Source organism: Pelophylax lessonae, assembly GCF_965119305.1.
Source record: "Pelophylax lessonae genome assembly, chromosome: 13".
Lineage (NCBI taxonomy): Eukaryota > Metazoa > Chordata > Amphibia > Anura > Ranidae > Pelophylax > Pelophylax lessonae.
In genome coordinates this window covers 43529162-43545255 of record NC_138780.1, presented here as the reverse complement: position 1 = coordinate 43545255, position 16094 = coordinate 43529162, and the positions used below count along the sequence as shown (strand labels likewise).

General features: G+C 42.2%; 1 protein-coding gene across 2 annotated transcripts in view; it reads left to right on the top strand.

Moving 5' to 3' along the window:
• The window catches only part of LOC309569625 (NACHT, LRR and PYD domains-containing protein 3-like), a 540899-nt gene that overhangs the window by 261412 nt on the left and 263393 nt on the right, over nucleotides 1–16094 (top strand). For both annotated transcript variants that reach the window (XM_082275519.1, XM_082275518.1), the window contains one exon: nucleotides 1113–1277. In XM_082275519.1, coding sequence (XP_082131645.1) covers nucleotides 1113–1277 — 165 coding nt within the window. The remainder of the gene's footprint in view (nucleotides 1–1112; nucleotides 1278–16094) is intronic.

Genomic DNA, 16094 nt, shown 5'->3' with positions numbered 1-16094 from the left:
CAAAAGTCTAGCAGGGCGAAGGGTGTGCTCATCCATCTGCATTGTTAGTGTGGATGGAGGAATCTGTTAGGCTGGCTATCCTATACACTATACAATCTGCTTGTAGTTTCACCAAAATTAGTCAAATGAAGACAAATCTGAACTTTATTTTTTAACGAGTATCAAATCAGATGGGTCATTATACTACATAATTGTTAATAAATTTAAAATAAGATTGTACAATCAGATTGTATAGTGTGTGGTTAGCCATAGATGGGTTGCCATATGGGGGTGGGGGTTGTATTGTGGAGGGGAAAGAGGGAGGTATTAGGATGATGATGATGGTGGTGGTGGGGGGCACCAAAATGCACCTTCACCTGTGTAGACAAAAATCCTTCCAGCGGCCCTGAATGTAATTGTTATATTTGATCTGTATTAGTGGAGTTTACACATCTAGTATAATATGGAAGACTGCAGCACTAGTATATAACATTCAAACAAAATAAATGTGATAGTAGAACAATAAAAGTGAGACTCCGCAACACAAAACTCCCTATAAGTGTATATATAACAATGGTATGGAGAATATTTCACTGATAACGAACAAAGACAATTTATAATCCGCATATATAAAATTAGTGCAGCAATATTAGTATGAACTTTCAAAAACACCAAATATAGAACAGAATAATAATATCTTCCCCACACCACAAGATCAAATCTTCCACCATGATGTTCAAATCCCAAACTACAATGGTGTCACTTTTAATCAAAGTTTCCACAACATGAGACTTCTGTAACCATCAAAGTGATTCCCCACAACTGAATGGAAGACTTAGCAGAAGGTTGGAGGTGAAAGCCTAGAGGTCAGTGTGAGTGTGTATGGTGCAATCCCCATACAGGAATAATGAATGGATCACACCACCTCATCCACTTATGTCACATTTACTTATTGGGATCCACAAAAAGAAAAATCTCCAATAGTGTAGATGATAGATCGTGTTTTATAAAGTGATCAAATCTAAATGATTCAAATAAAGAGAAATGAGTTCCATGTATGTAGAGAATAGTTACATTCATTCCTGGAGGAGAAATTAATTTTCTTCTGGTAACATTTTTCTCTTCTTCTACAGATTGTCCTATAATTTCCTGACAGACAGTTCCTGCCCCCACCTGGCATCTGGAATAATTAATAACCAGACACTGAGGACACTGATCCTGACTGGGAACAATCTGGAGGGTCCTCATTTCAGGGATCTGATGGAAGCTCTGACAACAAGCCGGATAGAGGAATTACAGTGAGTATAACAGGACTGACTGAGACAATAATATTCTGGGACAGTTTTATATCTAAACCACATAAATAATATAGAGATATGAGAATCTCATCAAAATCCATCTTTAGGCTCCATAAATATCCAATCCTGGACTGTTCTGTCCAAACTGCATAAATCAAATAATAATAATGGAGATATATTTCATCTCCTGTTTGTCTCTATATATCACCAATATCAGACACTTCTCTAAAGCAAACAAATGAGAAATCTGCACCCTACAATGTGTCCGAATACCAACACTTGCTGAAAATGTAAAACATTTAATGTAGATGTGCGAACTCCACCAATAGGGATAAAATCTAACGATGAAATTCACTAAAAAATGCGCTTTTTCATAAACGTGTGCAAGGACAGATCTCCTCCAACCTATTCCCAGCTACTTCAATCTACACTCACCGGCCACTTTATTAGGTAAACCTGTACAATTGCTTGGTAATACAAATTGCTGATTAGCCAATTACAATGCAGCAACTCAATGTATTTAGGCATCTAGATGTGGTGAAGACGACTTACCAAAGTTCAAACTGAGCATCAGAATGGGGAAGAAAGAGGATTGAAGTGACTTTGAACATGGCATGGTTGCTGGTGCCAGACGGGCTGGTCTGAGTATTTCTGCGATTTTCACACACAACCATCGCTCAGGTTTACAGAGAATGGTGGGAAAAAGAGAAAATATCCAGTGAGCAGCAGTTGTGTGGAGGAAATGCCTTGTTGATGTCAGAGGAGAATGGGCAGACTGGTTACAGATCACAGAAAGGCAACAGTAACTCAAATAACTACTCATTATATCCAAGGTATGCAGAATACTATACTATAATATGAAAATATACTCAATATGTGAGAAAACCATGTGCACTCAATTTAAACTAAAATTGTTTAGATGTCTCTGAGTATAGTCCATATTCACATAAGTAAAAAAAAAAAAATTCCCAAAATTCAAAAAATTCAAAAAAATACAACCAGCATGTATCCAGTGAAAGTCCGTAAAAAGTGCTTCTAAATCTGAAAATCCGTGACAATCTGTGAGTCTCATTCATTAAACTGTGTTCCAAGCCCCAATGTAAATCCACTTACCAGAAGGTGTGGACCCCTTAGCAGTATTGCATGTGGGTTTATCAGGCTTTATCTGGTAAGTATAGGGATGGTGCTTCCTGGAATATTCTAATGACCGTCACGCATAGTATGGAGGACAGAAAGGGATCCAAATAGTGTAATACGTTCTTCATTTATTTAAAAGTATACAAAAAAATTGCACTTACAATATGACGGATGTATGTTCGCATTTCATAATAGATGCTGAGAATGGAGGCACACTCAAGGCATTTAGTTCCGTGTCCATGTATAGTACAGCGACATGTGTTCCACTCAACCTGAAACTGACGTTGCTGAAGGCCCACATTCTGTGTCGATGCGTTCCGCCCATCCCAGTGGGCATTATCAAAGACATTGACAACCTTTGATAACGCCCACTAGGAGGGGCGAAACAGAGCGCAGGGAGGACATTTGTCAAAAATTCTATAAATCCCCTCAATGGACATTGTGCCTGGGCAGGAAGAAGCTGCCCATAGACTTAGGAGATGCTGGCTGTGAAGGCCAAGTGTCTGTGACAGTCTCACTGAGCCCAGCCAGCCACCCCTTCTCCTCCTCCCTGATTGGATGGGAGAAAAGAAAGCAGGATCTGTCTGTTCCACCTCTTCCCGCTCACACCTCTGTGTCTGCCCCGTCCACACACCTGTTACATAGGTTGAAAAAAGACACAAGTCCTCTGGCTCAACCAATAAAAAAACAAAAAAAAAAAAACAGTAAAGAAAACCCAACCATACAATCCCAATCCCATATACACAATCATATACCCACTGTTGATCCAGAGGAAGGTGAAAAAACCCCAGCAAAACATGATCCAATTTGCTACAGCAGGGGAAAAAAAATCCTTCCTGATCCCCCGAGAGGCAATTGGATATTCCCTTGGTCAACTTTACCCTTAAATGTGAGTACCCATTTATATTATGTACACCTAGGAAAGAATCCAGGCCTTTTTTAAAGCAATCTAGTGAGCTGTCCAGAACCACCTCTGGAGGGAGTCTATTCCACATTTTCACAGCTCTTACGGTGAAGAAACCTTTCTGTATTTGGAGACAAATAGATTTAAAAAGTGCCCCCTTGTCCTCTGTGTTGACCTTAAAGTGAATAACTCAACACCAAGTTCACTATATGGACTCCTTATGTATTTATACATGTAGATCATATCGGCTCGTAATCTCCTCTTCTCAAGAGAGAATAAATTCAGTTCTTATAATCTTTTCTCATAGCTGAGCTCCTCCATGTCTCTTATCAGTTTGATTGCCCTTCTCTGCACTTTCTGCAGTTCCCCGATATCCTTTTTAAAAACTGGTGTCCAAAACTGAACTGCATATTCCAGATGAGGTCTTACTAATGATTTGTACAGGGGCATAATTATATCTCTCTCTCTGGAGTTCATATCTCTGTTAATACAAGAAAGGACTTTGCTTGCTTTGGAAACAGCAGCTTGGCATTGCGTGCTATTATTAAGCTTAGGAGAACACCCAGATCCTTCTCCGTTATGGATTCCCCCAGTTCTGCTCCCCCCTAGTATGTATGCTGCATGCATATTCTTAGCCCTCATGTGCATAACTTTACATTTCTCAACATTAAACCTCATTTGCCACATAGAAACAGTGCATTGAGGTCAGGTTGTAAGTTGGAGACATCCTTTAACCACTTCAATACCAGGCACTTTCACCCCCTTCCCAGGCCAATTTTCCCCTTTTAGCGCTGTTGCATTTTGAATGACAATTGCGCGGTCATGCAACACTGTACCTACATTTTCCCCCCACAAATAGAGCTTTCTTTTGGTGGTATTTGATCACCTCTGGGTTTTTTCCTTTTTGCTAAACAAATAAAAAAAAAACTGAAAAGTTTGAAAAAAAAAAAAAAAGTTTTTTTGTTTATGTTATACAATTTTGTAAATAAATAAGTTTTTTTCCTGCACTGATGAGCACTGATGAGACTGCACTGACAGGCACTGATGAGGAGGCACTGATGGGGTGGCACTGATGGGGTGGCACTGATAGGTGGCACTGATAGGCGGCACTGATAGGTAGCACTGATATGCAGCATTGGTGGGCACTGATAGGCGGCACTGCTGGGCACTGATAGGCGGCATTGATGGGCACTGACAGGTGGCACTGATGGGCACTGATAGGTGGCACTGATGGGCACTAATGGGCACTGATAGGCGGCACTGGTGGGCACTGATGGGCACTGATAGGCAGCACTGGTCGGCACTGACGGGCGGCATTGATGGGCACTAATGGGCACTGATAGGTGGCACTGGTGGGCAATAATGGGCACTGGTGGGCAACACTGATAGATGGCAATGATGGGCACTGGTGGGCAGCACTGATAGGGAGGGCATTGGTGGGCAGCACTGATGGGGAGGGCAATGGGGGACTCCCTGAGCCCTGATTGCCATCCCTGGTGGCCATAGTGGGCATCCCTGGGGTCATAGGTGGGCATCCCTGAGGTCATGGGTGGGCATCCCTGGTGGTTCTAGTGGCACCCCTCCGAGGGTCTGCACTGGTAATCAATGATCTGATTACCAGTGCCGACCCCCCTCGTCAGGGAAGCCGCCGATCGGCGCTCCTTTACTCGTGCCTGTCAGGCACTAACTAAGGAAAGCCGATCAACAGTCACATGGTAAAGAGCCTATGTCAGTAGGCTCTTTACCGAGATCGGAGATGCAGGGAGTCAGGCTGACACCTCGCATCACCGATCGCCGCTCTGCGCAACCCCGGGGAGCGCGCAGAGCTGTATTATCCTGCCGCCGTCATATGACGTCCGGTCAGGATAATACAACCACAATCCCGCCGTTAATTTGCTATAGGGCGGGCGGGATGTGGCTAAAGAAGTTACTCCACGGGGGGGGGGGGGGGGGTGGCGCATGTGCTGAAGCGGCTGAGGTGGTAATGTCTGGCTGAAGCTCCTCTCCTGACAGGAAGATAACCACATTAAACAGAGGACTACTGATCGCAAAATTCAACTCAATTTGCCCTAAAATGTAGCTAAAACAGTCAGGAATACGGCGGTATGGTTTAAGTTGGGAACCGGCACAAAATTAAAACGAAATCCCTTAAAGAGACACTGTCCCGCTCTCCTGTTAAAATGGCAGCGGCTATAGCTAATACCTCAGCTGCTGCAGGTGTGCTTGTATGCCATGTGAGGCCTGCCCAGTGTTCCATTTCCCCCCAGATTTCTGGGTCACTCTCTCATGAGTTTAACCACAATTTATCCTCACAGGGAAATGTAAACATTGTGACAGAATGCCCAGCTCTGTTACAACAGATGGAAAATATGTTTCAAAAATTATTATCCCAAACGTCTGACCACATCACAAATAGCCTCACTAAGGAAATTAGAGATTTGGGATTTAGGATATCTGACCTTGAAACCAGAGTGGACGATATAGAAAACGATACCCAAACTCATACTGCAGAAATTGAATCTCTTAAGGAAGAAAATCTTTCACTACAATATCGCCTGGAAGATTTTAAAAATATGGCTCGGCGCTCTAATCTGCGCATTAGGGGCATCCCTGAATCTGTCACTGACTACAAGCCACTATATTGGCCCTTTTTTAACCACTTTACCACTAGAGCATTTTGCTGTCTTATGTCTGGGCCACTTTTTGCGATTCGGCACTGTGCGACTTTAACCACTTAAGCCCCGGAGGATTTGGCTGCTAAAGGACCAGGGGTTTTTTTGCGATTTTTTACTGCGTGACTTTAACGGACAATTGCGCGGTCGTGCGACGCTGTACCTAAACGAATTTGACGTCCTTTTTTTCCCACAAACAGAGCTTTCTTTTGGTGGTATTTGATCACCTGTGCGATTTTTTGATCACGCGCTATAAACAAAAAAAGAGCGTAAATTTTGCAAAAATAACAATATTTTTCACATTTTTTTATATGAAATTCCCCAAAAAAAAAAGTAAAAATCAAAATTTTTTAACATTTTTCGGCCAATTTGTTTTATGCTACCTATGTTTGGTAAAAAAAAATCGCAAAAAGCGTATTTTGATTGGTTTGCGCAAAAGTTATCGCGTTTACTAACAAAGGGAAAGATTTTTGTCATTTTTGGTGTTTTTTTTTTTAACGCGTAATGGCGGCGATCTGCGATTTTTTTTTCGGTACTGCGACATTGCGGCGGACAGATCGGACCCTTGACTGACATTTTTGACACTTTTGGGGGTACCAGTGACATTACTGCAGTAATCAGTGCTATACATATGCACTGTTACTGCAAAAATGACACTGGCAGGGAAGGGGTTAACTTTATTGGACAGGGAGGGGTTAAGTGTGTCCTAGGGGCGTGATTCTAACTGTGTAGGGACATTCCTATTGGTGTAAAAGCAAAGATCAACCGTTCTACATAGTAGAACGGACAGATCTTCACTTTTACACAGGGAGAACTGACAGGCAGCTTGTTTACACAAGCCGCTCTGTCTTTCTCCCTTCACAGGAGCGATCGCAGTGTGACCGGCGGACATCGAGTCCGCCGGTCACACGCACTGACTTGTCTGTGAACGAGCCGCGGCGGGCGCGCGCCTCGGCGGGCGCGCGCCCGCCCGCGATAGGCTCGCAAGTCAGTGACAGGCGAGTGACGTACCGATACGTCACTCTGCCTGGCCGGGGCTGACCGCCGCAGTATATAGTCGTGCGGCGGTCGGCAACCGGTTAACTGACAATTGCGCGGTCATGCGATGCCGTACCCAAATTAAATTTACGTCCTTTTTTTTACTTTTTGCGCTATAAACAAAAAAAGAGCGTTTATTTTGAAAAAATAACAATATTTTTAACATTTTGTTATATGAAATTCCCCCCAAAAAAAGATGTAAAAACCAATTTTTTTAAAAATTTTTGGCCAATTTGTTTTCTGCTACCCATGTTTGGTAAAAAAAATCGCAATGTACAGAAAGTGAGGTTCCCCTTATTGGGACTTTACAAGCACATGAAATTATATGGAAAATAGTTATTTAGAAAAATAATTTTTATTTTGTAAACACATATATTAATAGGTTAAGATCAGTGCAAGCAAATAAAGACAGGTAGATCAACCACAATGGTCTGAACTAAAAACCCGACATGTTTCGAAGCCAGAGAGATTTGCTTCTTCTTCAGGGGATGGTTCAAACGGTACTCTAGTAAATAGATAAATTAACATGTAAAAAAACATGAATTTTTTAAAAGGTTTTAAACATTACAAAGTGACTATAAAGGTTCACAAGATAAATACAATGACATTGGCGAGTACTCACAGGGCTGAAACATAACTGTACTTAGGTAGCCTGCACGTTTAAAAGCATCTGGTGGGTGCGAGTGTCCTTGCGACAAAATGCAATAATATAGATGATAGGTAAATATACTGATTAGTAGACCACAGCTGTTTAGGTCAGGTGTGCGACCTGCAATCACTGGACATCTGAAGTCCTCAAATTGAAGAAGCCAGGGACAGTCTTTTAACATAGGTATATGTCAGAAGCATAGGTAGCACCGATCTAAAAAATAGACAGATCAGGGCTTCATTGGTAAATATATTCAGTTCGTAAACAAAGGGAAATTTATTTGTAGCACTTTAGCAGGGAAGTATGCCGTAAATGGCCCAACAGGAGAAGGGGATTTAGAAACGGTATATAATATAACGGCTACATACAGAGCCAGGGGGATCACTTAAGCTTGCTACATAGTGAGAAAGTCTATTAGGAGAAAAGGGACAGTACCTGTATGTTAAAGATGATATAGCAATCAGCGTCCTCTCTGCACCACAGCCAGCAAACAATAGCGCTAGCTGCGTATTGCGAGCGATGCACTATTAGAGTGCTGGCCGATTGATGAGAAATGTGTGTCAGCTGGCTTCATGGGGGAGGGCTTCCCGGAACGCTGGTGCCGGGCCCGCCCCCAAACGAAGTGCGTCACACATGACATGGCATCTGCGCTCCACCGACACGGAGATCAGAGCCGGAAGTGTGGACACACTGCGGCTCCTGATTAGTCCAGGCTGAACCACATGGGGACAGAAGATGGAAGGAAAGGACCAAAATACCACACGCGCAGCGCGGTGTATGTCTCCCCGTGCCGGGACGTCCAGTGAAGGAGGGGCACGACCCGGAACAGAAACAATTTGCTGGAGAAAATTCTAATAACATAATGTTATGGAATTATTAGATTAGTTGCAGTACAAAAAGATATACTGTGATTGTATCAATCAAGGATAGAGATAATGACTATAATTATTGCATATACCTGTCAGCAAAGGCACAGCCCACAGAAAAAAAAAAATCGCAATAAGCGTATTTTGATTGGTTTGCGCAAAAGTTATTGCGTTTACTAACGAAAGGAAAGATTTATGTCATTTTTGGTGTTTTTTTTTTTTTAACGAGTAATGGCGGCGATCTGCGATTTTTTTTGCGGGACTGCGACATTGTGGCGGACAGATCGGACCCTTGACTGACATTTTTGACACTTTTGGGGGTACCAGTGACATTACTGCAGTAATCAGTGCTATAAATATGCACTGTTACTGTAAAAATGACACTGGCAGGGAAGGGGTTAATTTTATTGGAGAGGGAGGGGTTAATGTATGCCTGGTGCTTACTGACGTGTGGGGGGGGGGAGGTGACTGTGTGAGACAGGGACAGATCGGATGTCCAGCTATGCTGAACACTCCGATCTGTCACTCCCTGTCACTGAGGAGATCCGCCCGCTCTGTTTACACAGGCGGGCGGATCTCCAAACTGGATTCCCCGATGATCGGGGCAGAGCAGCGGCGATCGCCGCTGCTCCTCCCCTGGCCCGACTCCCGCTGTGAATGAAAACAGCGGGAGCGCGCCTCTGGCGGCGCGCGAGCGCCGCCTACAGGGGGAGGAGTCTGGCGACATAGGTCTACGTCGTCAGACGGGATCGTGCCACTTTCCCGCAGTAGTACTCCGGTACATAGCGGTAAAGTGGTTAAGCATTACAGCCCACTATTCCATTGGACTGCCTGGAAATGGACAGAGTCCACCTTGCACTTATATCCAAAAAAACTGATGGTCCGCCTTGCGACATTATTTTGCTAAGTTCCACTATTATCGCACTCAGGAAAAACTCATGTCTGCAGCAAGGGGAAAAAAAGTTCTGAACTTTCAAGGTCATACTTATCAAATCTTCGCAGACATCTCCCTGAAACCGCAGCTTCTAATACTGCAGCAACACCACATTCTTTATCAATGGGGTTTCCCCTTTTCCATTCACTTCACTTTCCAAGGTACTAAATATGTATGCTGCACAGCTGAAGACCTACAGTCTACGCTTCATGATCTACAGTTAATTGAATCGCCGCCTGTCAGTGGTAACTCTCATCGCAGATCATCTTCGAATTCCCCACAGAATCATCCCAGAAAGAATGAGAAGAAAGGCAAACAAACTCCAAACAAGCGCGGCTGCTTCATTTCTCCTACACCTGATCCAGCAGACTCAATGGACTGAGTTATTTCAATCTATCTTGGGGCTACGCCCTTTTGACAGTGCTCCTGCTTGTTTCATCTTCTTGCATAAATGCTTGTCATTTTTCAGTATCCCTTTGTTTGCAGGATCCTTTTTTCTCTTTTTTTCTTCCCACTATTTTTTATAGTGAATATGCGACACTTTTTGTTTTACATAATTTGCTGATACTAGCTTTGACTTCTTTAAGCCCACATTTTTGGTTAAATTTTTGGGATTTTTTCAAGCTATTTGTTATACCCCAGGGCAATAAACCCCATGCCACACCATCCTTTCTCCAATTTTACTAATATTTTTTTGTATAGGCCATTAGACCCCCGTTAACCTGTTAAGTCCTCTTCGGGATCCTGAGGTGATTTATCAAGGTTCATGGGCATAGTTTGGGCGTTTTTGCTTTGCCCTCATAGTTTATCATTGGTATTGTTTATCACGGTTCTGTTATCTGTCTCTGCCAGGGTTGCTCCGTGTGCTCCCACCGGTTACCCTCAGGAGTTTGCTTTGTATACAGAACTCCTTATACAAAACCTCCTTTCCCTTAGTGGGGGACCATTGTTCTCCCACTAACGGACATCTTATTTTCTTCTTTTTTCTCTGTAAATTTATATATGTCTTTATTTTACTATATGCTTTTATTATCACTTTTTGTTCTTTTCTCCTTCCTGCTCCTTCTTTTTTTCCTCCCTTCTCTTTTTGCTGTTATCTTTGACCTCAGGAATAAAACTTTTACCTTTTGGACTTGTTATAAATGTAAATTTTAATGTCATAATGTTTACTAATACAAAATGGCTTCACTGACTATTTTATCCCTGAATGTGCAGGGATTAAATAATCTGCATAAACGTACCAAAGCTTTGAAATCCCACATTCTGTGCCTTCAGGAAACCCACTTCTCAATCCATTCTACTCCCAAATTTTTCAACTCTAAATTTCCACAGGTTTACACAGCCTCTGCAGATACTAAACAAAGTGGGGTTCTTATAGCCTTTCGCCGCAATGCACCTTTTTCAGTCCTTAAAGAGATAAAAAAAAATCCTGATCTTAACTGGGCACCTTCTTGACACTGCTGTCACCATTGTCTCTTTTTATGCTCCCAATAAGAACCCTTTACCCTTCCTATCACACCTTTTACAAATAATAGACTCCCATAAAATAGGTACACTACTGTTGGCTGGCGACTTGAACCAGGTCATTTCACCTTTTCTAGATAAGGCACCACATGCTCCTTCATCCCCTTTGAGAAGACTATCTTTGTCCAGTATCAATATAGCCTTGCTGACTCTTGGAGAGAATCCAATCCAACTAAAAGGAATTTCACACATTTTTCTCATCCCCACAACTCCTTTTCGCGTATTGATCATATTCTCCTTTCCATTGGTATGCTCCCAGAACTCCTCTCTTCTAACATTATCCCCATACCTTGGTCTGATGATTGTGCGGTTTGCACCACTCTTGCTTCGGCCATCCCTAAAGCTCATGACCCTACTTGGTATTTGAATGACATATTACTTAAGAATCCGAATCACCGCTCTGAAATAGCTAATGCCTTGTCAGACTATTTAACTCATAATTTCTTACCTGAAACCCCACCCGTAACCCTATGGGAAGCACATAAACCGGTACTAAGAGGTATTTGTATGCGACAGATGTCACGTTTGAAAAAAGAACATAAAACCCTAAGCGATAAAACTTTTAACAAATGCTATCTTGCATTCCAGTGTGACCCCAAACCTGCCCGGCAACATGATCTGGATAAAGCTAGGCTTGAATTTGATTTATTTCTTACTGAAACGGCTGACAAACTATTTGTAGAGCAAGACACCACTTCTATCTTAAATCTAATAAGCCTGATACCCTTTTGGCACGCATGCTAAATAAAGCTCACAATCCCTCTAAACATATCAAACTTAAGATTGCGGACAATTCCTATTCTAGCAATCCTGGTAAAATTCTAGCTAACTTTAGATCTCATATTGCTGCCCTTTATAACTCCAGAGGTTCTATCGACCTTGACCAAGCAAATTCCTTTTTCTCTGACCTAAATCTTCCTACCATCCCTTTTCCACAACTAGATTTTTTAGATTTTCCCATTTTACAAGATAAAATATTAGCAGCTATCAAATCGTTGAAACCTAATAAAAGACCGGGTCCAGATGGGTTTTCTACATTCTATTACCAAACGTTTTCCTCTACTTTGACTCCTCTTTTGGCTAATGCTTTCAATTCCCTTCTATATGGTGCATCCTTTAGAGGGGAATCTCTCACAGCCTCCATATGCATGATACCTAAACCTCATACTGATGACATTACATGGTCTAACTACCATCCTATATCCCTCTTAAATTTGGATATTAAAATCTTGGCAAAAATTTTAGCCTTAAGATTAAATAGTATTATCGGAAAACTTATTCACAGAGACCAAGTAGGTTTTATTCCTGGCCTTCAAGCAGGTGATAATATTCGTTGGGCGTTACTACTTTCCCACATTGCTAGAAAGAGACACATCCCCACTTGTTTCCTATCTTTAAACATTAAAAAAAGCTTTTGACTCGGTCTCCTGGTCTTACATAGATTTTGCCCTACGTAAATGGGGTTTTGGCCCTAATTTTATAACATGGGTGGCCGCCTTATACAATGAACCTAGAGCATACATAAAATATGCTGGATACAAATCTGAACTTTTTCCTTTGAAAAGGGGTACACGACAAGGTTGTCCCTTGTCGCCCCTACTTTTTGCCCTATTAATTAAACCACTCGCCCAACACATTAGACAAAACCCTTCTATCAAAGGGATCGAATTGGGGGGCCATCACCACAAACTATGTTTGTTTGCGGATGATGTTCTTCTATTTATCTCTTCCCCTCATATCTCTGCACCCAACCTGATTTATACTTTGCACGAATTTAGTAATATTTCAGGCCTACATGTTAACCTTCATAAGTCTACAGCATTGAATATTTCCTTATCCATAGAAGAACTCCACTTGACCCAGTCCACATTACCCTTTTCCTGGTCCTCACACCACCTTCCTTATCTTGGAATCAAACTTACAGCTGACATATCTAGTTTGTTCTCGGCCAACTACACCCCCTTGCTGAAAAAAATTAATGATCTCTTTAAATATTGGACATCTCTTCCCCTCTCCTGGTTTGGAAGGATTGCAGTTAATAAAATGTTGATGCTTCCTAAATTTCTGTATCTATTCAGAGTCCTTCCAATACCAATACCAGCTCATTTTCTACGTATTTTACAACAGAAAACTTTGAATTTCACTTGGCGTGGTTCTAGACCAAGGATTGCTAGTAAGACTTTATTCCTTCTGAAAATTTGAGGTGGTTTAGGGTTCCCTAACTTTAATACCTACTATATAGCTGCTCAGGTTGCACCAGTTACCAAATACCACGCAACACAGGAAATACCATTGTGGGTTGTCATTGAATCTACTGAAATTTATCCTCTTTCGATCTCCAATCTTATATGGCTAAAACCCAAATCTCATTCACCTATTCACAACCCTATTATCAAACGCACACTTTCAATCTGGGACATAATGAAAACACCATACGGCCTCCAATCAACACATAACCCTTTGTGCTTTCTTAGAAATCCTTTCTTCTACCCAGCCTGGGTATCCCTGTCATCTTTCCGCAACTGGGTCACATAGGGACTAACTAGACTTTTCAATTTGGTCTCTCCATCCGATTTCATATCTTTTCCTGATTTAAGTGCCTCCACTTCTCTCCCTTCCTCTGAACTTTTTCGATTTTTACAAATTAAATACTTTTTTTCCCCGCTTCCTTCTGGAACTGGCCCTCTTAACCCCATGTTAAGGGCCTTATTTCTCAACTATACTTGCAACTTCTTGTTAAACCTGAAGAAGGACCCCCTGCTTATGTAGTAAAATGGGAATCTGATCTGGATCACCCTTTGAATAACACAGAATGGTCAGATATATGGTCTAATACAAAATCCTCTTCCACCAACATTATTGCGTTAGAGGCTTCTTATTAAATATTCATGCATTGGTATTTGGTGCCCTCCAGATTGGCTAAATTTGCACAACAACAACAACAAATAGAAGGGCAAACTTTCCGAAATTGTACTCATTGATGGAAAGGGTAAACTGGGACCAAACCCTGGGATCCCTGACCACAGAGGAAAAATGGGAATGCTTTAGGAACATATTAGGCAAAGGCATCTTGCAGTGCATTCCTATGGGAAATAAATTTAGAAGAGACAAAGCCAAACCTGGCTGGCTAAACCGTAGCGTTAAAAATCTTATTAGGGGAAAAAAATTGGCCTTCAAGAAATATAAATCAGAGGGCACTGTATTGGCTTTCGAGCAATACAAGGAGGCAAATAAGAAATGTAAACACGAAATCAAAATGGCTAAAATCAACTTTGAGAGACAAATAGCGGAGGATAGTAAAAAAAACCCAAAGAAATTCTTTAAATATATCAACAGCAAAAAAACTAGGGCAGAGCATATTGCACACATAATTAGCGATGATGGGGGGATGGTTACAGAGGACACTGAAAAAGCAACCGTGCTGAATGCTTTTTTCTCGTCAGTCTTTACACAGGAAACGGAGGGGTACACTGACCATGACTGTATGGTTAGTAGTAATACACAGGACTTGGCTAACTATGGCTAACAGAGGGTGAAATCAGGGAAAGGCTGGATAAACTTAACACAAACAAATCACCAGGCCCAGATGGCGTACATCCGAGAGTACTCAAGGAACTCAGTAAGGTTATATCCAGACCACTGTTCCTGATCTTTGCTGACAGTATTAGGACAGGAGATGTACCAGGGGATTGGAAGAAAGCTAACGTGATTCCGATATTCAAAAAGGGCCAGAGGCATATCCCGGGAAATTATAGGCCTGTCAGTTTGACATAAATAGTATGTAAACTTCTGGAGGGGATGATAAGGGACTATATCGTAGAGTTTGCTAAAGACAACAACATCATCAGCAGTAATCAGCATGGGTTTACAAATGGGCGTTCTTGTCAAACCAATCTCTTAGCATTCTACGAGGAGGTAAGCTGTGAGCTAGATAGGGGGAGACCAGTGGATGTGGTGTACTTGGATTTCGCTAAGGCGTTTGATACAGTTCCCCACAAGCGCTTAATTTATAAAATAAGGTCTGCAGGTATCGACAGCAGAGTTTGCTCTTGGATACGGAATTGGCTTAAAGGGCGTGTCCAAAGGGTGGTAATAAACAGCGCATACTCAGACTGGTCTGAGGTTGTAAGCGGGGTGCCCCAGGGCTCAGTCCTGGGACCAACCTTGTTCAATTTATTCATAAACAGCATTGAGGACGGGATCAGTAGTGCGTTATCAGTTTTTGCAGATGACACAAAATTGGCCAGGGCAATAACTGCACAGCATGAAGCAGATATCCTACAGAATGACCTGGACAAAATTACAGAGTGGGCAACGACATGGCAAATGAGGTTTAACGTGGAGAAGTGTAAGGTTTTGCACTTGGGGACTAAAAACATAAAAACACAATACACGTTGGGAGGGGAACCCTTGGGGGAATCAAAAATGGAGAAGGATCTGGGAGTCTTGGTTGATGATAGATTAGGCAACAGCATGCAATGTCAAGCGGCAGCTGCCAAAGCCAGCAGAATATTAGCATGCATAAAGAAAGGGATGTATTCCAGAGATAAGACTATAATCCTTCCACTTTATAAAACTCTGGTCCGACCGCATCTGGAGTATTCTGTCCAGTTCTGGTCGCCAGTCCTCAGGAGGGATGTGTTGGAGCTGGAGAGAGTCCAGAGAAGGGCAACTAAACTAATTAGGGGATTGGAGGACCTTGACTATGAAGAGCGTCTACAATCGCTCGATTTATTCTCCCTGGAGAAGAGACGTCTGAGGGGGGACATGATAGCAATTTATAAATATCTTAATGGGGATCCCAGCTTAGAAAAAAAGCTGTTCATTCGAAGGGATTGCATGAGGACTCGAGGGCATACAATGCGATTAGAGGAGAAGCGTTTTAACCACAGGCAACGTGGGGGGTTCTTGACTGTTAGGGCTACAAGATTGTGGAATTCTCTACCACAAGAGGTGGTTTCTGCGGGTAGTATGGTGGCTTTCAAAAGACTCTTAGACTTACATCTCAAGGATCAGAACATCCAGGGGTATGTGAGATGAGTACAGCCACACACACCTACACAGGTTGAACTGGATGGACTATTGTCTTTATT